Source organism: Lathyrus oleraceus, chromosome 6 (assembly GCF_024323335.1).
Source record: "Lathyrus oleraceus cultivar Zhongwan6 chromosome 6, CAAS_Psat_ZW6_1.0, whole genome shotgun sequence".
In the NCBI taxonomy this organism is placed as follows: Eukaryota; Viridiplantae; Streptophyta; class Magnoliopsida; order Fabales; family Fabaceae; genus Lathyrus; species Lathyrus oleraceus.
The window spans coordinates 311730154-311754120 of record NC_066584.1 but is presented as its reverse complement, the minus strand read 5'-3'; the positions used below and the strand labels follow the sequence as shown (position 1 = coordinate 311754120).

General features: G+C 35.6%; 1 protein-coding gene and 1 pseudogene across 1 annotated transcript; one reads left to right on the top strand and one right to left on the bottom strand.

The window, feature by feature from the left end:
* The first annotated feature begins 1386 nt into the window (after positions 1 to 1386).
* Positions 1387 to 3912, top strand: LOC127098377 (uncharacterized; annotated as a pseudogene).
* Positions 3913 to 14287: 10375 nt separating this feature from the next.
* LOC127098376 (uncharacterized) lies at positions 14288 to 18893 on the bottom strand. The gene is made up of 9 exons (XM_051036961.1): positions 18680 to 18893; positions 18363 to 18525; positions 18178 to 18271; positions 17845 to 17964; positions 17668 to 17716; positions 15461 to 15560; positions 15318 to 15379; positions 15096 to 15157; positions 14288 to 14581 (listed from the first exon to the last, which is right to left on the bottom strand). Exons 2-9 carry the CDS (start codon positions 18512 to 18514, stop codon positions 14477 to 14479), a joined length of 744 nt encoding a protein of 247 aa, XP_050892918.1. The 5' UTR covers positions 18515 to 18525; positions 18680 to 18893; the 3' UTR covers positions 14288 to 14476.
* Positions 18894 to 23967: the final 5074 nt, after the last annotated feature.

Genomic DNA, 23967 nt, shown 5'->3' with positions numbered 1-23967 from the left:
AATTTTGACCCTGAATCGCTGACTCAATACATTCGTCATAGCTATTGCATGTCTACATAGCATACCATGCATTCCATACCGCATAGTGCCTAAAATATCAGTCGAAACAATATTTTCGGATCTACAGACAAACCGGTTGAATTAATCAACGGATGTGCGTCAAATCAGTGAACGAAAATTTTAAAATCAAGCTTCTAGACATCAATTCTATTAATCTACGTTTCGCGTAGCTTAATCTGGTATGCTCGATTTATTTTTCAACTAATTTTTCGGTCACCTTTTGATCAGCTCGAGCCTGTTTAACCGGTCAAAATTTATTTCAAAATTAAAAGAAACGCTGTATTTTTCCAATAAGTTTATTTCGCAATGATCATTTTGGTGCATTCATTTTAATTTTTCGAGCACTTTTGCGCCCGGCCTTTATCCATTTTGAGACATTTTATTTTTATCTCTTTGTCAAAATGTTTGATTCAATTAATTAGAATTTTCTACGTCTTTGTTTCAGTTTAATATAGTTTTTTTGTTAGAATGATTTAATTTAATTTTAATTAGTTCTTAAAACTCATTTTGTTCTAAAACTTTGAAAAGAGGGGCATTTTGGTATTTGTCTCAAATTAATAACCCTAGTTTGACACTATAAATACTAAAGATGTTGGTGAATGAAAAAACCCAACAGTTGCCTAGCGGCAGACCCAAACGCCTCTCACCTACCACCTAATCCTCACTCTCTCCTCACTCATTAAGATCTCTCTCTCTTTCCTGATACTCAATGTCTCCCTCATCATTAAGCTACCACTCATAACCTCTCCTCCACCTCACACACTCATTCATCTCCCTCACCATAACCTTCATTGTTCTCACCGGCGAACCGACCCATTCACCATCACCAACCTACTTAAACCATCACCTCTTCCTCTTCACTCCACAAGCCCTACCGTCACTAAACCTTCATCTTTCTTCTTCCATCAAACCCACCATCGACCGCGACAACAACCGTAAAACCCTCCGTCCAACTCACTTCACCTCACCACCGTCGAAACCACCACGACTCCGATCTTCCATCTCCACTACCATCAAAACCCCCAAACCACCAATAAACCCTCTACCGCGAACATCACGCACACTTTCCTCAAAAATCAACAAAACCCTCCACTCTCTAAAGTCGTTACGCCTCTGTATTCCGCCTTCCACACGAATCCAACGTCCTTCTCCACACCGCTAGCTCCCTCCTAAATCAACCCTCCGCTCACAAACCTCCATCATCAACCAAACGGCGCTCATCCCAACCGACCGCTACTAGAAACTCATCAACAATGGCGCCACCAAATCGGTAGAGAAACGGGAGCGCTACACCCTGGATCCACTCGCGTTCGCATCGACACCATCATGGTTGAGTTTTAAAGCCAAGCTTCAAAGGCACTGCACTCGTTGAATCGCCGTCGTTTTCGTCGTCAACTCTCGCCATCCATCAGAACTGAACCGCTCTTGAGAGTCGTTGGAGAGAATCGCAGATGAATCCATGACTCATCACCCTAGCATCGCATCTTCGAGATTGGGTTCGAACCTGAGACAAAATGAAGGAATCACGGTTCGAACAACTCGAGGTCGATCCGCTTACGCGTGTGGTAGCTTCAAAATCGATGCAATAAACCACTAAATTGACGTGATTCACGAACAGAAACCGTAAGACAGATGAATCCAGATTTGCGAATCGGCTTCGACAAACCTAATCAAAATCGACGATGATACGAGAAAAGCGTGAGAGAGACAGATAGACCAAAAATATCTCCAAAATATCCAAAATTGACTATAAAATTGCCAACTTGGATCTGTCTTCTACACTCACCCCGATCTCCGCCAACAATTTTGCTTCAGTGTCACTACCACTCGCTAGCTTCACTCTCCATGCAATTTTCCTACCGTTGAATTCTCTCACTTCTTCAGAGTTTTGAAGTGGTTTGTTTGCTCGAGGCACGTAGTGTGAATTGACTTGTTGATCTGGGAGGCTATTGTTATAATTTATCGATCATGGATAAAGTTTCATCAAACTGTCCATACCCAGGATGCTTCTTTTGTGTCATGAAGGAAGCGAATCCAAGCAAACGCAGAGCAAGCATACTGAAGTTCTTTAGAGAGCTTCCGTGTCAAGATGATGATGGTCAGGTTCTTCCTATCAGTGGCCTTTGGAACACAGCAATGGCACATCCGAATGACCCTGAATTCATAGAGCTGGGAATATTTGAATGCATGTCTGCTCTCATATGGAAAGGGCTGAAGAATCGACGTTGGCTTTCTCATGACCAAAATATATACATTCTTTATTATGCAGCTCATATCATTGGTTCCTACACAATGAATATGGAAGAATTTGCTGAAAGTGTTGTGCATGCCAGTGTTATTCCTCCTTTAGTTGAGCTTCTAAGAGGTAGATTGACTTGGGTTGAGCAGAGGGTAGCAGTTAGAGCTTTGGGACATTTAGCTACATATGCCAGCACTTTTCCCACTGTAGCAAGTCATGGTGAAATTCTCGAGCTTTCCATCCAATTGGAGATAAGTTCCTTGGAAATAGTTTATTCTTACTTTTACCAATATGTTGATAGAAGGCTAAGTTATCATTATGATCTGCTTACACGTGGAATGGCCGGTGTTGAAATGGAGTCTAGGAAGGTTGAGGAATGGGCTAGCCAGTTGCAATGTTGGTCCCTTCAGCTCATTAATTGCTTCACTTTTAAACCGGAATTTCTTCCTACCATATGCAAGCAAGAATTTCTAACGAAACTACCTGGCATGTGGGGTGGACTTGTTAATGAAAATTCACCGGATGGTATTGGCTTATTAAGAACAATTTGTCATCAAAAGCTTGGTAGGGGACCTGTTGCCAGTTGCCCTGGAATTATCGAAGCATTGTGTAATATTGCTAGGTCTTCAGATGATTGGTAGTATATGGCTATTGATTGTCTTCTATGGTTGCTTCAAGATCCGAATACATGTCATAAGGTGATTGATAAAGTAGTGCCTGCATTAGTAGACCTTGTGGAGATTACAACTCTAGACGATCATAAAAAGCTTGGTGATTCCATTGTCAATGTTCTTCAAGATTGCATCGAGTCACAAGGGTCAGGAAGAAGCTCAATTAGTAGTTGCACTAAAGAGCAGATAGAGGATCTATTAAGTTCGAAGCAGAGATTAAAATGGGAAAAGAATATGCCCAAGGAAGATCTACATATTAAGCAGGCTGCAGCACTGGTTGTCAAGCTTGAAGGAAATTCCCTGTTCTTGTCTGGAAATATTTCTAGTGCTGCATCAAAGTACTCAGAAGCGTTGGCGATGTGTCCTATGAGATCCAAGAAGGAGAGAGTTGTTCTCTATAGTAATCGTGCTCAATGTTATCTTTTGCTGTAACAACCTTTGGTTGCCATAAGTGATGCTACCCGTGCATTATGTCTCCATAGACCTGTCAACCGTCATGCCAAAAGTCTCTGGAGGCGAGCACAAGCTTATGACATGCTAGGGTTAGCAAAAGAAAGTTTATTGGACGCAATTCTATTTATAAACGAGTTCTCCCAGTCAAATGATCTTGATCTCTCACTGAGGCAAAATAAAGTTTCGGATTATGCTGAGCGATTAGTTAAAAAGCAGATGCGTGCAGCTTGGTTATTTCGAGAGGCAGCTATTAAGCATGGCGGCGTCCATAATCAGGGTGACGGTGGTGATATATATGGCCCAGAGGCTGATGACTCTGAATGGGAAACAGCTAGTGAAAGTGATATGGGAAATGATGGAATTGGAGATGATGACGATGGTGATTGGAATAACGACGACGGAATACCCTAATTTTTCAGACGGCCGAAAAACCCTAGGAACAATATTTTCAGAGACGGCGAGGAGAATACGAAACGAGGGAAGGCATTTGAAGAAGACGATCCGACATTGCTCTTTTTCGCCGCCGAACCACCGCCGAAGGTAATCGTTATTGTTTGATTTTCTTTCGAGGCCATAGTTTTCGCATTTAGAGTGAGAGTAGAGATTGAGAGATTTGAATGGTGTGAGAGTCTGAGAGAATGAATGATGTCGAATGCCATCCAAGAACACGAATCCATGAGCTATAGTGATGAGCGCGATGCTCTGATACGAAGCGCGATGTTATTATCGTAAACGTGAATCCATGAACACAGGTGCGTTGAACGGCGACGAGAATCGCGATGTTCGCTCCGGCTTTTTTGGATAAGCGCTTTTCATCTTGATTTGGTTTCGTGGCCTATCTACACAAGCGACTTATCTACATAAGCGTTTTTGGCATCGTATTATGAGCGCTTACTCATGGGGTTTGGGATTGGTTTGGACTCAAGCCCAAACAAACTACTCCCTGCACCCTTGCAGATATGGGCCGATACCCCCTGTCCATTGCAAAAGCCCATGTTCATTTTTTGCTTTGTCAATTAGCTTTTAATTGGAAATTTAGAATATTCTTAATTATATAATAGGTTAATTAGGAATATTAGGTAATTAGTTTAGAATATTAATTAGGGATTTAGGTTAATTGGATGAGTTTTAGGATACAATTAGAAATTTAAAATTAGATTAGGTTAATATTAGATTTAGAATAATATTAGCTTAGAATATTAATTAGGGATTTAGATTAATTGGATGAGTTTTAGGATACAATTAGAAATTTAAAATTAGATTAGGTTAATATTAGATTTAGAATAATATTAGTTTAGAATATTAGATTTTTTAGGATCATAATTAGGAGTTAATTACGTTAATGTTTTAGAATATTAAGAAATATTAGAAATATTATTGAGAATATTATAGATAATTAGGAGTTAATCGGATTAATTAGGATCTTTAATTTTGATTAGCTTAATTAGGTTTAATTAGAAATATTAAAATTAACTAGACTAGGATTTTAGAAATAATCAGAATTAGTTTAGGATGTAGAATATTAAAATGAGTTTAGGATTTAATTGATTTTAATTAGGATTTTCATGAAATAGAGGTTTAATTCAATATTAACCATAATTATGAATTGACGGTTTTACCCCTAGACTTAGGAATAGGCTAGTTATTTATATCTTTTATAATTTCTTAACATAACTTGCAAAAATCTTTTCTTAAACAAACTCGAAAGAAAAGGACCGTTGGAATCTAGCATTCCAGTGTAACCCTTGAACAATTGAGTCCAAAAGCACATGTCTTGTTCTTATTGAGTTTTCATTTTCCATTAAACCATTTCAATTTCGACTTCAAATAATTTTTGTAACCAAGTCAAACTGTCTCAAATCATTTATGTGAATCCATCCTCGATCACATATTGAGAGATATTTCTTAAAATCAAATACAATATCCAAACTATTTTCTTAAATAATTCGAATGAAAAAGGACCTTTGGAATCTAGCATTCCAGTGGAACCCCAAGTGATTGATCCCGAGGCTCATGTCTCGTTCTCATCAAACATCCGTCTCTCAAACTCAAAAAATACTTAATTCCTACCTTAACACTTTTTTTTCAATAAAGATGGAAATGGAACATGGTGTATACCGTGCACTCCTGAGATTAAGATTCAAGGTGGATGCCTTGCCTATCTTAGCTCTCGCCATCGACTAAAATTGTCAATGCGGTTTCGTCAAACCCCTTTCTCAATCAAATTAAAAACGCTTAATCTTTATTAAACACTTTTCAATAAAGATGGAAATGGAACATGGTGTATACCGTGCACTCCTGAGACTAGGATTCGAGATGGATATCTCGCTCATCCAAGTTCTCGCCATAACTCAAAATACATCCAACCAATCAAACTCCTTTCTCGCCGCCGTGCGACTAATCAAAAACCTTTTTCATAAACGAAATACATATTGTCTTAAGGTGATGCAAAACAATGTTTCGGCCACGATTGTTGAGTCGAGATAAGTGACGCTTTTCCGAATGTAGATTTGTAAATCCATTCGATGTGTCGTATACGTCCGCTCCTCATCTGTTTTGGATAAAACAATGTTTTCGTCGATTAATACAATATAGCTTTCGCTAAAATCGACCAACAAACAAACATTTTTCTACCCAGAACTACGTAAGCCTTGACTTCTCTATTGAGATACGTAGGAGTAGGATTTGTAAATCTTGTCAGGCCCACTAATAAAAAACTTAGGTTTAGTCCTTCGTCAAAAATCCAAAAACATTTCTTCTCTCTTCTATTCTTTCTTTCCCTCATTATAACTTGAGAAGACTAACATAAGCTAACATTCAAAACGAAACTAACTAAGTGGTTCCCATTGAATACAACGGACGTGAGGGGTACTAATACCTTCCCCTTGCGTAACCGACTCCCGAACCCTGATATTGGTTGCGACGATCATAATCATTGTCGTTCTTTCTTGGGTTTTATCGATATTTCCCCTTTCCTTTTTTGGAATAAATAAAGTTCGGTGGTGACTCTGTTCAGTCCATCATTGCGAGCGTGCGATTGCGCTTCGCTTAAAGTCGTATCCCCATTTTTCGAGGTGCGACAGATACTTTCCTGCCTCCAGGGCTGCATCAATCTGAAAAGAAATATGTGGTATTAGACAGGGAAATGAGTCATTGGCTGAGTATTGGGAGAGATTCAAACAATTAGTGCCCAACTGCCCTTAACATCAGATTATCGAACAACTGCTTATTCAGTATTTCTATGAGGGATTGTTACCAATGGATAGAAACATTCTTGATGTTGCTAGTGGTGGAGCACTTGTTGATAGAACTCAAGTTGCTTCCAAATCCTTGATTGAGAACATATCACTCAACTCCCAACAGTTCACAACCAGAAATAATTATATGGTCCAAGCAAAAGGTGTGAATGAGATTCAGGTTTCTTCTTCCAACAAAGCTCTAGAAATCAGAATTGATGAACTTACCTCTTTAGTGAAACAATTGATTCTACCCATTCCACCACCACCATCATATAACCCTCCACAAGTAACCACTTTTTCACCTTCTGAACCTTCAATAGAGGAACTTGTCTAGCAAATGGTTGTAAATAGTCTCTAATTTTAGCAAAGAACAGATTATAGTATTCAGACTTTGCAAACACAAATTGGACAACTTTCCACTTTAATGAGTGTCATGCAACAAGCTCAAGGATCAAGCCAACTACATGCCCAAACAATAGCTAATCCAAAAGGCTCTAATGTGAGTGCAATTTTCTTGAGATCCAAAAAAGTTACAGAACCATCCCCAAAAAAGTTAAAAAAAATTGTTAGTGTAACACCTGAAAATAAACCTGAACATTCTATTATTGTTGAGGTTGGAAAAAACTATGTATCACCAATCCCTTTCCCACAAAGAGTATTGGAAAATAAGAGTGAGAGAGAGGAAATAACACACCCGATGAGTCAAGACGGATAAATGATTGCATAAGCAGCCTTTCCTAAATAGAGCTCTTTTACAGTCTCTTCTTTCAAAGTCGGGTTCTCATGGAGTAGCTTTGGGGAGTGTCCATTGACCTTGAATTTTTTATTAATGCATTTGCCTTGTATTCCAGGATCAAAAAAGAATCTTTGATAAGTAAAAATGTTGAATGGCACGTGAAAGTGATCTCCTTTTTCACAACATCAAGAATCAAAGGATTACGGGGTTGCCTCACTACTTTTATTTCATCTTTAAGTGAGATCATATGCATACATATGGATGGGCTAATATCATGAGTGTCATCCAAGGTCCATCCATTTCCCTTCTTATGTTTCTGCTTAAGTTGAAGCCTTGATGAATAATATGAATCCTCGGGAAGTGGTTTAGGCTCTATAGAATGTGGTTGTTCAATAGATGGTATGTTTGGGGCAACCGGAATGTCAAGAGCTTCAACTACATAAACAACTTCATTTACACTGTCACCATGCAAGGCAACATCAATCTCAGCACAAACAACACAAAGGTTAGTGTCAGTACAATCATCACATGAATAAACATCATCAAACCCAGATAAAGATGGAAAGTCAAGTGAAAACAATTCAGAAAAAGTGTCATCAACCAACTCAGAGATCAATTCAATATGAAAAATAGAATGCTCCTCCAAGGGATGTTTCATGGCATTGAAAATGTTAAATTTTGCGACAATATCACCAAATTCCATGGACATGGTTCCATCGTCAACATCAATTTTTGTTTTCGCCATTTTCATGAATGGTCTGCCTAAAATGATGGGCGATCTGCTTGAATTTGTTTCTCCATACATGTCCAAAATGTAAAAATCTGCAGGAAAAATCAAGTCATTAACTTGAACAAGCACATCTTCCACTACTCCAATAGGGCAAGCATTACTTTTGTTTATAATAACCTTGATCTTGGTCCTTTGCAGCATACATGTTTAATCATTCAACTGACGAACATAATCAATGCTCTCCCTATTGGAGTAGTGGAAGATGTGCTTGTTCAAGTTAATGACTTAATTTTTCCTGCAAATTTTACATTCTGGACATGTATGGAGAAACAAATCCAAGTAGATCGCCCATAATTTTAGGCAGACCATTCATGAAAACGGCGAAAATAAAAATTGATGTTGACGATGGAACCATGTCCATGGAATTTGGTGACATTGTTGCAAAATTTAACATTTCCGATGCCATGAAACATCCCTTGGAGGAGCATTCTGTTTTTCATATTGAATTTATCTCTGAGTTGGTTGATGATACTTTTTCTGAATTGTTTTCACTTAATTTTCCATCTCTATCTGGGTTTGATGATGTTTATTCATGTGATGATTGTACTGACACTAACCTTTGTGTTGTTTGTGCTGAGATTGATGATGCCTTGCAGGGTGACAATGTAAATGAAGTTGTTTATGTAACTGAAGCTCTTGACATTCTGACTGCCCCAAACATACCATCTATTGAACAACCACATTCTATAGAACCTAAACCACTTCCCAAGGATTCATGTTATTCATCAAAGCTTCAACTTAAGCAGAAACATAAGAAAGGAATTGGATGGACCTTGACTGACACTCGTGATATTAGCCCATCCATATGTATGCATAGGATCTCACTTAAATATGAAATAAAAGTAGTGAGGCAGCCCCGTAATCCTTTGATTCTTGATGTTGTGAAAAAGGAGATCACTTTCACGTGCCATTCAACATTTTTACTTATCAAAGATTCTTCTTTGATCCTGGAATACAAGGCAAATGCACTAATAAAAAATTAAAGGTCAATGGACACTCCCCAAAGCTACTCCATGAGAACCCGACTTTGGAAGAAGAGACTGTATAAGGGCTCTCTTTAGAAAAGACTGATTATGCAATCATTTATCCGTATTGACTCATCAGGTGTGTTCTTTCCTCTCTCTCACTCTTATTTTATATTTATGCTCTTTCATTGAGGACAATGTATATTTTAAGTGTAGGGGAGGAAACCATTTATTTGTTTTGTTTTCAATTTTTCTCTGTTTTGGTTTTTGCTTTCTTAAAAAAATTGCATTTTTTTCCTTTGGTTTTTGAGTTAAAATTATGAGTATTTTTCTTAGTTCTCTTGACTAAAGTCTTGTGGTGTGATGTAAAAATTTTGATATGCATTTTTAGTATGATAGGTAGGACTAAACTCTAAATTGTACATCATCTATGGTAGATCAATTAACCTCGTGAGATTTTGAGCCTTATATGGATAACATACAAAAATCCATCTCTTTCTTTCTTGTGTGATTCGCTCATGTTTGTTAGTCTCTAGAACTTGAATTGACTCTTGTTGATGTTGTTGTTTACTTGTGCACACTTATATGATAAATGTAGTTTTATTTTTTTTATTATTTTACCCAGATAGCCAAAAAGTCAACCCTGAAATATTATCATCTCTTGTTTGAAACCCCCTTGAGCCTATTATCTTTTTTTTTTAAAATTCATTATAAATCGAGAAGTGAAAAACAATGGTAGCATCCTATTCAAAGGATTGAAAGAGTCTTGTTTGGAGTTATGTGAGGTTGAATAATTATGTTTGTAATATTTCAGAAGTTGGTAGAAAAAGAAAAGAAAAATAGAAAAGAAAAAAATGAATGGAAAAAAATTAGAAAGATGTATACATGTCAATACATACTCCTTATTAAAAGAAAAGAAATAAAAAGAGAAGGGAGAAGGAAAATATGAATGAAAATAGTTACTATAGAGTTGTTGAAGTGAATGAAATATTTTGTAAATTCAACTCCCGCAGTTTCTTTCAAGTCTCTTTTGTCTCTTTGAATTTTAGCCTAGTACCCCTTAGGATTTATCTCACCCTTACCTTGGCCACGTTACAACCAAATAAAAGTCATTTTGATCGTTGTGTGTATGTATTTCAATTGTGGATGTTAGAGTCTTTTCAAGCTTATGGTAGTACTAACTTTCATGTTGTACTTTGAGTGTAAACAGTTAATCTAAACACTTGAGAGTTGAGTGGATTTTATCTTGTGAGGATCATACTACTTTTGGATGTAATCTTTGATAATCTATTTTCCTATCTTCTTTGAATGTCATAAGAAGTTGCTCACTAACACCATATTCTTGAAGCTTAGACTTAGAATTCTGCTTGTACCTTGTATCTTGCTAACCTTTGGAATTGCATGTTTCGTTTGTTCTTATTTTTTCTGTTTTGAGTTTTGAATTTATAATTTTGCTCGGAGTGCAAAAGTTCAAGTGTGGGGGAATTTGATCAGTGCATTTTGATGCACCTTCTTCTACTATTGTACTTAGGCAAATCTATAGTTTATTATATTATTTTTACTATTTTAGTGTGTTTTAATATTTAAGTTTATTTTTATCTTTATTTTATTTTCGTACTTTATTTTCAGCATAAATAGTTATTTGATACCTTATCACTATGCAGATCATAACTTGAGATACGATAATTAGATTGATGCGTTCTAATATGAGTTGAAAAGCTAAGAGAAAGAGCTACAAGTTTCATGTTGAAGTCAAAAGTTGATTCTAAGTGAAGAAGGGTCGAATAAGTCGTTGAAGTTTCAGACTTAATTAAAATAGTTAGTTTGGATCAGTTTTTGTAATTTTCGGGTCGGATCCTATAAGGGCCCGAATTTGCCTTTTATTATATTAGGTATTTCACTACTATAGTAATCCTAATTCTGAATTTGGATGATACAATATTGCTTAGAAAATTTCATGGAGAGTGAATTCCCAAAGAGCTGATTTGTTGTATTCGAATTCCACTTTGAGGTTTTTATTAATTTCAGTTTAATTTCGATTTCTTTTCAATTCTTCCTATAAACTCGTTTTCTTAATTTGATTACTTTAGTTTTCTTAATTCGATTGTTTCTTATAGGATAGATTTGATTAAATTTGATTGTTTGTATGATCCTTAACAATAATCACGTTAGCGTAGCTTTTTCGTTATCGTGTTTGATTAAGTCACGTTTGCTTAATTCGCGTCTGCTTAAATCCGTTTGCTTAATTCGAAAATTAGGAACATACATCATATAATACTAATTTGCGCTTGTCAGTGGGAATTGTAATCGAATGGGATTGAATCCGCTAGGGAATTGAAATTATAAGAATCGATGATAAGTCGGAAATCGATACAATAGATTAGCTTATTTATCAATTTTGCTTTTACCTTTAATCATCTTCGATTTAAATTTTGAAACTTAAAAAAAAATCTTCTTTTCATTTGTTTGGTTATAGCATTCAAGAGTCCTTATGATACGACATTCGAGTGTCGCTTCCGTTTTACTACACTTTTAAACTCATTTTTGACCCGTGTGCGACAGCGGATCACACATATTTGACTTTAACATTCCACAGGTCAAAAACAATTATTCCATCAATTTTTGACTACAGCTTAACACCTCTTTCTTAACACCATCATTTTTTTTCTGATGTGGAAGATTAGACAAAGCTACAACCACAAAGCATATTAAGAACTCGTGTCTCCGGATAGAACCAAAAGAATGGATGCCAATTGTTGGGGAGTCCGCGAAGCGTCGGAAGTGTCAATGATCTAAACGTTCATGGTTCTGAAAGACCTTGACACCACATATTCACCCAAAATCTTAAGGCAATGGGGGTATGGGTCACCTCTCTTATGAACCCAACATTTTCTCAATTCCTAATCGATGTGGGACTTTAGCACTTTCAAACTTAAAGTCCAATAATCTTCAACTTGATTGAAAATAACACATTAACTTTCATTGTCTGTATCGACAATCATACTCCATCTTAAAGAGTATCAACATGTATATTTTCAGCTAATCTCAACAATTAGTTGTTAGGTATAACCGACAAAGAGAAAAACAAAAGAACACAATAACAACACAAAAGATTAACGTGGAAACTCCAAAACAAGAGAAAAAATCATGATTGTTGTCAGAGAATAACACTATAAAAATTGTTACAACATATAAGTTACCTCAACCATCATATGCCCCAAGTACACTCACACCCTTCAAACCAAATATTTAATCATCCTCAGAACACTTTAAAAGAAGAGTATATGAGAGGAAATAAAGTAAAATACACGCTTAAAGTATTTTTGACTAGTGCATTTTATAACGAAGAACTTGAATCCTATATATAACTTTGGACTCTCTTTCCTTCACGAAACTATGCGATATGAGACTTTTTCAACATGTATTTTGTTTTCAACCAACCCTAACCGTCTCTCCCACAAGTGTAAGTCATTCACATCACTAGCGTTGATCCACACTAGGATCCACTTCCGCTCCCTTGCTGAGGCAACCAGACTCTGATACCAGTTGTTGGGAATAACTGACAAAGAGAAAAATAAAAGAGCACAATAACAACACAAAAGATTAACGTGGAAACTCTAAAACAAAAGAAAAAACACGATCATTGTCAAATGACAATCTGAAAATGACACTATATAGAAGATTATTACAACACATGATTTACTCTCAACCACCCTCATTACACCCACACCCTTCCAAAGCAAATATTTAACTAACCTTTACAACACTCTAAAACAAAAATATAAGAGAACAAAGAAACTTAAATACAACTTTAAAATGCTTTTGACTGATGCATTATATAACGAAAAACTTAAATCATATATATATCTCTGAACTCTCTCTTCCTTCGTGAAACTAAACGTTGTGGAATTTTGATCATATTTTTCAACCAATCTCAACATCTTCATCCTCCTACTTAATCTTCATCCTCCTACTTAGTTTTAGATTGACATATTTAAAATAATATAAACTATGCACGTCTTCTTTCTTCTTAACATGATAATGCACCGTTATAAAATATCCAAAACACATGTAATTAATTAGAAAATGTGAGTTTTTTATTCGACCAAAGGGTGAGACTTAAAAAAAAGAGTTTTACTAGTGTCACCCTTAAATAAAATTTATCTATGAATGATGTATATACGTGTTTACTTTTAATGTCTTTGGTGGAAAAAAAATTGTGATTAACATTGTTCATTGTTGAGAATGTATGAAATGTGAGTAGTGTGAATAATAGTCTTACATTAATTAAAAATATGGAGACTTGACCATTTATAACTGAGAGAACTCACTCACCTATCATTTTAAGATTTTGGGTGAATATGTGAAGTGTCTCTCACAAAAAAGTTATTTTAAAAAAAAGAAGTCACACAATATTCAATGCAGTCTCTTTCATCACTCACTTTCTTGAATGTATCATCTCTAACATAGCATGTCACAAATGACTAGCAGATCATTGCATGTTGTAATTAACAACCCATTGGTGTCAAGCACTACATTCATGTATAACTTAACGTTACAAATACTCATGCATGAGACTTAGCCTCATTCTAAGTTTATTTCACGTTGGAAAAAGGTAATGGTCTCGTGTTCTTTTCTGGAAAAGGTGGAAATCAAATTGAAACTGTTTTGTTGGAAATAAGTATGCTACGGAATTCCATGTAAACATACCGTCATTTTGACAAAAATAAATTTCAATTTTTCAGCAAAATTAGACCAAGAAAAAATTCAGCAAAATCACGATATCATAGTGACCATATCAAACTCACTGACCATCCAAATAGATGTTTGACTCCCACTAAAATGAAGTTGCACCAGTTTATATATAAAACATGAATACAAACTTAAAAAACAGCTATGAACAGTCAAATTATCGAATGCACCACATGCTCGCCTAAATTCTAATCTGCAAGCAGATGCAATTGATAAGGGATATATATATATATATATATATATCATGTAATTAGCATTATTAGAAAAGTTATAGGAGGGGATGCGAACAGCACTACATATCAGATTTTAACAGCTCGGCTTTTCATAGGAATTCCCTGTCCTTCTTTGCGGAACATTCTAAAATAACTAACTAAAATTCTGATTTGAACAAAATCGTAACAACTTTTTCTGATAGAAAATATATAACATTTTGTTTCAACATCACAATCATTGTCTCAACAAGATCTTTAATATCTTTCTCTGTGGATGACAAAAATCCAACCACAACAATAGAATACAAGTGTTTCCGCTAAGGTAAGCAATTAAACTTCCTATGTCATAGAGGCATTGTTCAGCTGATGACTTTCTTCAACACAGATTCAGCACGATGCTCGAAATTTGGCAAGGCCCAGTCATGCTGAGTTATGTCAAGATTGTCTTTCTCAACACTCAGACCCTGAAAACAAGATTAAAGGAAGAAAGTAAGACTTGAGAATAGGTTTGTTAGAGACTACACTAAGACTCCTTTGTCACAGTTAAACCTTTACTGTGTTGGAATAGACGAGGCATCTGTCATACTTCAATGTACTTTCCCATTTCTCACCATTCAAAATGAACAATGAAACTGCAAAAGCAAGGAGAAGTATATCCTACCTTGGAACCCCCCTCATTGTATATCTAGTCCCCAAACAATTAGCCAAATACTCATTGAGGACTATTATTTTTTAACCTTTTCTTATACACTTAGTAGAATGCGCATACATTTTGCTTCTCTTTGTATAAGTGTTCAATTTTAACTTGAGTGTCATCCTTGGTGAATAATTAGTCATACTATAGAACTTCAATGGATATTATACCATGTTTATTGGTGGGGAGTGGGTACCATTAACTATTCATGGAATAAAAATATAATCTCCAAGATTGACCTTCAAATTTATAAAACATATACAACAAACCACTCATATTTGTACCTTTGAAGGATCAAATCCGAATCCACCACCCATTTGCATCATTCTTTGTGTATCATCTACAGCTGCATAAAAAACAGTACACATCAGAATTTTTAATTAGTCTGCATCCAAATCCCAGTAATAATGGAAATATTGACAAAAACCAAAGAGTAGCAAAAATTCATATTATGAAATTGACGAGATAATTAAAAATGCTCAATGTTCAAGTCATTAAATACAAACCATTTTCTTCCCCCAAGATAAGACTAAACAATCCTCTTAAGCCAAACAGATTGAGGAAGTACCTGCAATGCAATCATGACAATTAAACCCAAGTAAGACTGAGATGTGTGTGCGTGTGTCTGTTGTGTGAAAAAGAAGATTACCAAGAGCGACTGCTGACGTAGCTAACATCCACTGTGCTGAGGTCTATTCCATTCTGTAACATTGACCTAAATCTCTGAGTTAATGGAAAGGGTATTTTGGCTGCAAAAAAGTAGTAAATATTTTTTAGGTAAATAACAGAAGCAGGGGAATACAAGACTGTTCCTAGCAGATGACTATATCATAAAACAACAACTAAAGCCTTTTCCAACAAGGCAGTGATATTAAGTTATAATCTCTATGAAGGTAAACTGTACTGTTTGCTAGTAGTAGGTTGGGTGTAAATCTGATAGTTCTCTCGCCTGTTCAGTTAATTAAGTTTTAGTTGAATAACTGACAGTAGCTGTTACTCAGTTTGTAAATTGTAATGGAGTTTCCAATTAGTGGTTCGCACTGCAGGCTCACTTTGTACTTGTTTACTAGACCTATGTAAAGCTTTTTCGTTAAAGAAATCAGAATATCAAACTTGAGAAAAAATGCCCTTGATCTCTTTCTCTCAAACTCTCTCATCTTTCAGATTTCTTCATGGTATCATAGCATGAATAAACTTCAATCATGGCTTCTGATTCCAAATCTTCATTGGTACTTCATCTCAAGCTCGCTAGACCAAGTCCTTCAACAATAGTCAACACAAGCTTTGTTCTAGCTTAACTCTGGTAGGCATCATGGCCAATCCTTCTATGGCCATGGAGGAACAGAGTTGGTCAGGCCACAATACAGTTTCAAGTTTGTTGGAACTTGGAATTCCAGTAAAGTTATACATCAGATGTATGATCTGCAACTTCATGATCATAAAAATGGGGAGCACAAAGGAGATTGAGGAAAAGGGAGGGGGTATAAGGGAAGTGATGCATCTTTGGCTATGCATTATCTTCATCGAATGAGTCTTCCGGGACGACAGCGAGAGGAACTGTTGGTGGGGATGGTTGGGTTCAAACGTCTAGACACACAAAGGAGACACAAAGATTGATGGAAGGAGTCTAGCAACAGCTGCAGGGAATAGGGGTGGAGGCGGAGAAAGGGAAGAAGGAGGGTGGGAGAAAGAGGGGGAAGAATTAGCATGGGAGGTCTATTGTTAAATCTAGTGGAACTTCAACATCCAACGGCAACCAAATGTGGTCTATCGTGGAGCACCTATAGCAGTAATCTACAATAGTAAATTAGTATTCATACTTAAATTGTGAGACTTGTAGTATTGTACATGCTTTGATGTTTCCTATGAGTTAGAATTGTGTCTCTTGCTAAACTTGTATTTCATATGCTTTATTTTACTTCTATATATTCTCTTCCCTCTATTTCAAAATGAGGGTCACTTTAGCAAAGAAAATTTGTTTCAAAATGAATTGTCATTTTCACTTTTCACTGTAAAATTAATTTTCTTTTTTCAAGTATGCCCTCTTATTATTACTATATGCACTATTCCCAAAGTATTACATTTCATTTTACATCTATTATTGTTGGAAACACACCAACAGTTAATAACTAATAAGGTTAGTTTAGTAAGAATTGTCCTGTCTTTTAACAACTTTATTGCAAAAACCTTCTATGACACTCATTTTGAAATGGACGAAGTTAGTTGGATATTGAGTTTTTTAGGCTTATAACTTCTCTTTTATTTTATCTCCCATCTTCCCAATGAAGGCTATAAATTATCTTCAAAAGGCATTTGTTGAGATACCATCTTTTGCATATGTTACGCAAGTATGCCTTGAACCAAGAGAAAAAGACTGAGGCTCAAAGTTGACCCTTCGTACACACTTATAGTTGTTGGAAAATTTTCTATATTTCCACCTTGTATTCTCAAGCTAGTTTTGAGCCCTCGGTACATATCTTTAATGGCTAAAATGCAATCCAATATTCATTTTATGAAATATTCCACAAAACCCCTCTAGGTACTCTCTCATATGTCTTTTCCATACCAATAAAAACGGTCTCAAGGTATTTTTTATTTGTTAATTTTTTCCATCAATCTTTGTAGCAAGTACATGGCTTCCATTGTCAATAAATCAATACATTATGTACTTATTCCGGTTGGCAAGTGTATATTTAATATTGAATTATTTACAAACAAAAGAACTGGCATCTTGATACTGTAAAATGACAGACATAAACAGACGATGAAGAATATCAATTCATGTAGAGAAGCAAACTACCAATCTAATATATCAGTATGATACATGTAGGGGAAAAAGGAAGTATAAAACATTACCTGCTACAAATCCAGAAAAGAAAAAGTTCACCCAAGCAAAAGTAAGAGTCTGCCCAACAAGAGGAAACAATACAAGTTAGTATGGCATTTCATAATTGGCAATAGGTAGAATAACAAGCAAGGAATATGATTAAAAAAATCTAATGAAAGAGCAGCGTCAAACTCTATTCTCAACACCTGCGGTATGATCATTGAAAGGTTTTTCTTCATCATATCCATGGCCATGTTCGGATCAGAGAACATCTGTGCTTGTGGATTCTGAGCTTGGCCCTTTGGAACAAACAACAGACCATTTTCCTTTAATGAAAAAATGACAAAACAATTAGTTCACTGTTGAATTGGTTAGGCAAATGATTATGTAAGTTACTACATAAAGTTTGTGACAGAGTTATTAACTTCTGATGAGTATTATAGTGGTTCTAAAAATGTCAAATTTGAAATCTATTCATCAGTTATCTTCTGTAAAGGATCCAGGAAAAACAAACTATAATATACAATAAGAAAACAAACCTCATTACAAAAATAAAGCTTGCGGGCACGAAAAGCCTTGGAAGGGATAAAATTTGCCGCCATCCTTAAATTCCGAGCTCTAAGCATGACTTGCCTGTATTAAAATCACCACAGCATCCATATAATATCAAATTAAAAAGAGTGGAAAAAAAACAACTTTAGAATAAAGGTCAAAATAAAAATACCCTTCTCTGACAATTTTGGCATCAGGAGTTTGAGTAGAACGCATAAGCTTGGAAACAATATGGCGGAGCACACCAATTAGAACCATAACAACAGATAAAGGGATCAACACCCAATCTCTGATTGCAGTATCCAGCACCAGATCTTCCGCCATTATTCTAAAACCTAATTACAAGAAATCATGAATGAATAACCAAAGTTTAAGTAATAAAAACAGCTCATGAGTCCATTCGAGTATTATGCATATGACTCAGAATCATGAATTATTTAGATTTGGAAATTGCAATTGAAATTAGAAACAAGGAAGATAGAATTTTACCGCGATGCAGAATCTGGTGATGAATTGAGAGATGCGTGAGAGAGAAAAATCAGTAGAAAAGAGAGTGTTGATGAAGATGGGTAAACCCTAAATCTCAGTATTGAGGGACAAGATCGAAAACTGGGAAGTGATGATGTTACACAGCCGGCAACCCCGTTTCGATACGCTTTGTTTTTGTTAACACTTTCACGCCGTGTGTTTGATTTTTTAGTTTAACCGAAAAGTTAAAATCTCTATAATATGCATTTTTTATAATAAAAAAAAATTATTTGAGTTCAATTAATATTTTTGTTTAATTTTGTATAGTTTAAAATTAGGTCAAATTATACGGGATGTATTTTAAATTATTTGTGTTACATGTTGATTTTTTAGATTTTTTTAACAAATTGATTATTTAATGTGATTTTTATATTATTTTTCTCATATTCTTAACATTTAAAATTTTGAACATTCAAAAATTTATGATTGTTATAATTTTTATTGTACTTTACCATTTTAATATAATTCAAAATTATTGCATTCACTGTGTTAAAAAATGACAACGGAGCATATTTAGTAATATGAAAGATCAAGTTGTTAAAAGAAATTTAAATGACAAATTAAATATAAAAAATAATTTAAAAGCTCTTTAATATAATTTTGTCATTAATTAATATAATAAATTAAGTTATTAGTCTATGATACAAAATTCATAGGATCATTTTTTTCTTTAATTTAATTTTTCTTAAAAACATTTTTTCACACGAATAATCAAATGTATAAAATAAACTTTTTACATAGAAATGATAAAAAGTCTATCCAAATAACTCATATTTTTAAATTTATTCTCAAAATAGCTTAGGTTTCAAAAAAAAAAATCAATCTACGCCACTTTCAAACAAAACAAAACAAAAAGAACAAAGTGGTAACGTTAGGCGAATTGGATTGACGACTGCATATGGTGTTATCAACCCAGTTACCGCCAGTATATACGTTTTTAAAGGTGGCGTCAATTCATCTAGCACTAGCGTGTATTGTGATTTTTTAATATAATAGAGGTGTCTCCTCCCATTTACTTCACTTCACACATCATTTCATATTCTTCTTTTCTTTTTTTCAGTAGCTCTATCGTGATTGTTAAAAGATATAAGCATGTATGTTATTCGGCAACGAAACCTACAATGAGAATGCTTTTTTAAAACATTCAAAGTTTCGAGTATCTTGAAAGGAGTTTGAAAAACTGGTTAGACAAAGAGATTAATGATAAGCAAGACATACGAAAGGCTTGAAACTTGCTACAGTCACACCAACCTCTATTTAGTTGGACCCGATAGTCTTCATTCTGCCTCCCCTCATTGTGGTCCATTGTTTCCTTTACATTGAAAGTGTGTTTATGACAGTTAAAGATTGTAACGACATGTGTGCTAGCTTTGAGATTGTTCTCCTTCATTACTTTCATGCAACTTTCACTGAATAATTGCCCCGACCGTAAGACCGAACTCCATTTTCGCCTCTGGTTGCGAAAAGTGATCCAAACTTAAAATAGGTTGCTCTTACCAATACGGATATTGTTAGGTTTCTAATGTCTTTGAAGATGTCGTCCATGGATTCAACAAGGTTTGATGTCATGTGGCCTCATCGACGTCCTTCGTCAAATGCCCTTGTCCACTTCTCCAATGGAATGTTATCCACCCACCTTAATGCATCCGCATTTGAAAATCTAATTTCCCCGCGGTAGTGTCGGAATGATGGTTGAGTTAAAGCTTACCATACATTCAGAACTTTTGTCCAACGGTTCTTGTATTTGGTTTCCTCCATGGGAATCCTGCCACACATATGCCATGCAGCCTGCATAACCTGCAAACACTATCATACATTATGTTGTAACACCCTAATTCCCAATACGCAAAATAATGTGAAATTAAAACAATTAGACAACAAAGGTGTCACTCAAACACAACAAAAATTTTCTCTGTAACACGAGTTATAAGAAACATGCATCAATTTAAACATCTGACATCAAATACTCGCCTTAACATAGGCTCATCGCAATAAAATCGATTAATAGAAACAATTCAACAAATAAATAAGCCTCATGACATAAAACATGATCATTGCAAAATATCTTCGACGCCAACAACATCGCAAATAGTAACAAAATCAAACAAATTGTTCACTCGCTCAATGTTACAGGTCAGAGCAATGAAATACTAAATAAACGTATAAAACAGGAAAAGGAAAAGGAAAATTTACGCCATCCTTCAGCCTCTAAGCAGCTACTTAGTTACCTGCTCGTCTGTACCCTAAGAAGGAGCACAGAACCACACAAATAACAAAGGGTTGAGAATATGCTCATAATAACTAATGGTGCAAAAGTATGTAAGGATAGTCTAACATCAACAATTATTCAACACAATCCATTTGCATACATCACCAAATCATTCTCATCCCCCAACATCAACGTGGGCATCTAATGCATATACAATATGAATGCAATGAACTCAACATCACAACTCAAACATGCATACGGTACCATTATAGACAACACATGTCCATCTCGCTCCTAAATCTCCATTATAAGACCAAAGCACACCAAATTGCTACCATCGCCATAGGTAACGCTTCACTGATTCCCATATGGAACCAGCTACTCAATCCTGAATCAACATCATAGGACCAGAGCACACCAAACTTGGACTGAAGTTCGTACACCGTGATGCATGATTCACCATAACATACAATATCACAAAAAATGTTCACCATGCAATCACCATAATAACCACAACATAATCGTCACACAAAATAAGTGGATTAAATCCTTAACAACATTGTTTATCTCCAAACAGTTGTCAAACAGCAGCATGAAACACCACACGACACCAAAAATCGAGACGACAAAAATAATTATGTGCAATTGAGTGAAGAACGCTCATTCTCGCTACGTGACGGGTTACCCGTCACCTTCCACGTCATATCACATGTCACACATGTGACAATCGACCCACCCAAACACGCTTGGGGACCATGATGGTCTACCCGTCAGCGCCTCCAAATCGATGACGGCCAAGGCGTCATCAGGGTGACGCTCATCACCTTGAGCCAAAACAGAAACTGCACTTTTAGAACTCTAATTTTTCATCCTTTTACCTCAAATCGCACAAAATCAATAAGGATAATAACATATAGCAACAATGCAATATCTATCCATTAATTATCATGTAATTTCATCAATTATTCAAGGATTAAATCATGGGTTTTCATACTTTATTCAACAAGTTCATCACTCGGATTTGAACACTGATACATACCAACATCATGAATTATGAACACACAAATCTCATCAAAGGAATAAAAGTTAAGAATATCTAATGGTATTAAGGGGGCCCCTCTACCCATACATGCAAAATACATCTTATTATGAGTAACTCCCTATCTTGATTTTCCCGCAAATTTCCTTAAAGTTCTTTAATGGAGTTCTTTAGATGCCCTAACCTCATTCTCTTCGCGCCAAATTCTGATTTTCAAGTTCTAATCACAAACTTTTACTAACTTCTCCTTATTAGTAACTTAACATCTTTCAATTAGAGACTTCCAACACTACCTTCACTTTCCTCTTATTTACCAATATGCCTCATCTCTAATTTTATTTTAATAAAAATACTACTATTGTTTTCTATTTTTCTTATTTCCATCTAAATCTCATTCTCTATTTTATTCTAATAAAATAAATAAAACGACTATATTATATTATTAATTAAAATGTCAATATTCTAGTTATTTTCTAATGACTTTATTAAGCACCTATTTCTCACCACACTCTTCCAATACCAATACACCCTTATACCATATAATTTTATTTTAATTAAAACACCAAATAATCAAATAAAACTTTAAATAATTCAATTAAATTAACTAATCAAATTTGGGGTGTTACAACTCACCCTCACTTAAATAATATTCTCCCTAAAAAATTACCTGAAAGAAACAGAGTCGGATACGACTCTCTCATATGGCCTTCAACTCCCAACTTATACGTCCACCAGCTGGTCCTCCCCACACTATCTTCACCAAGGCAGTCTCCTTACCATGCAACTTCTTCACCTCCCGATCCTCTATCTGCATGGGCAATGCCTCAATAGTCAGGTTCTCTCTCACTTTCACATCGTCCACTTGGATCACATGAGACAGATCCAAAATGCATCTCCTTAATTGAGACACATGAAACACATCATGAAGATTAGCAAGCGGTGGTGGAAAGGCAATCTGATAGGTCACCTCTCCTATCCTCTACAAAATCTTATATGGACCAACAAAACGTGGCGTGAGCTTTTGAGACTTCAAAGCTCGACCAACACCAGTTACCGGAGTAACTCGCAAGAACACATGATCCCCCTATTGGAACTCAAGTGATTTCCTCCTCTTATCATGGTAACTCTTCTAGCTACTCTATGAAGTTTTCATTTTCTCTTGGATCATCTTGGTCTTCTCAAAAGTTTGCAGCATAATTTCAGGTCCAATCACCACACTCTCGTATGATTCCTACCAACACAAAGGTGTCCTACACCTCCTACCATATAACTCCTAAAACTGGGCTATTTTAATGAATGGAAATTGTTATTATAAGTGAACTCAATCGATGGTAAGTAGTTATCCCAGACACCTATTTGTTCTAGCATACAAACCCTCAATAAATCCTCAAAGGATTTGATGGTTCTCTTCGTCTGTGGATGATAAGCAGAACTTAACTTCATCTTTGTATCCATTGCCTCTTGCAAACTCTTCCAAAACCTCTACGTAAATCTTATATCTCTATCCGACACAATGCTCGACGAATACCATGCATGCTAACAATCTTCCCGGTATACAACTCAGCCAACTTTGGCAAAGGGTAATTGATCTTAATCATAATGAAATGAGCCAATTTAGTCAATCTATCAACAACAACCCAAATGGAATCATATCCCTACTCCATATTCGGAAAACCCGTCACAAAATCCATGGATATATTGTCCCACTTCCACTCAAGAATACTCAACGATTGCATTACACCTAATGACTTCTGATGTTCAATCTTCGACTTCTAACAAGTCAAACAAGCATAAACAAATTGAGCTACTTCCTTCTTCACTCTTGGCCACCAAAATAATCTCTTAAAATCTTGACACATTTTAGTGGCGCCAAGATGAATACTCATACCACTTTTATGACCTTTCTCAAGAATACTCCTCTTAAGCTCAGGTACATATGGTACACAAACCCTGTCTATGAACGTCATCACACCATTCTTGTCAATTCTGAAATCACCTTCC

Excerpts from the sequence above, each read along its gene's own strand:
- LOC127098376 (XM_051036961.1), bottom strand. The coding sequence starts at position 18,514 with ATGGCGGAAGATCTGGTGCTGGATACTGCAATCAGAGATTGGGTGTTG. Across the intron at positions 17,717-17,844 it reads TTTCAATGATCATACCGCAG|ACTCTTACTTTTGCTTGGGT; the intron begins GTGTTGAGAATA and ends CTTGTTGGGCAG. Across the intron at positions 15,561-17,667 it reads CTTTTCTGGATTTGTAGCAG|CCAAAATACCCTTTCCATTA; the intron begins GTAATGTTTTAT and ends ACTTTTTTGCAG.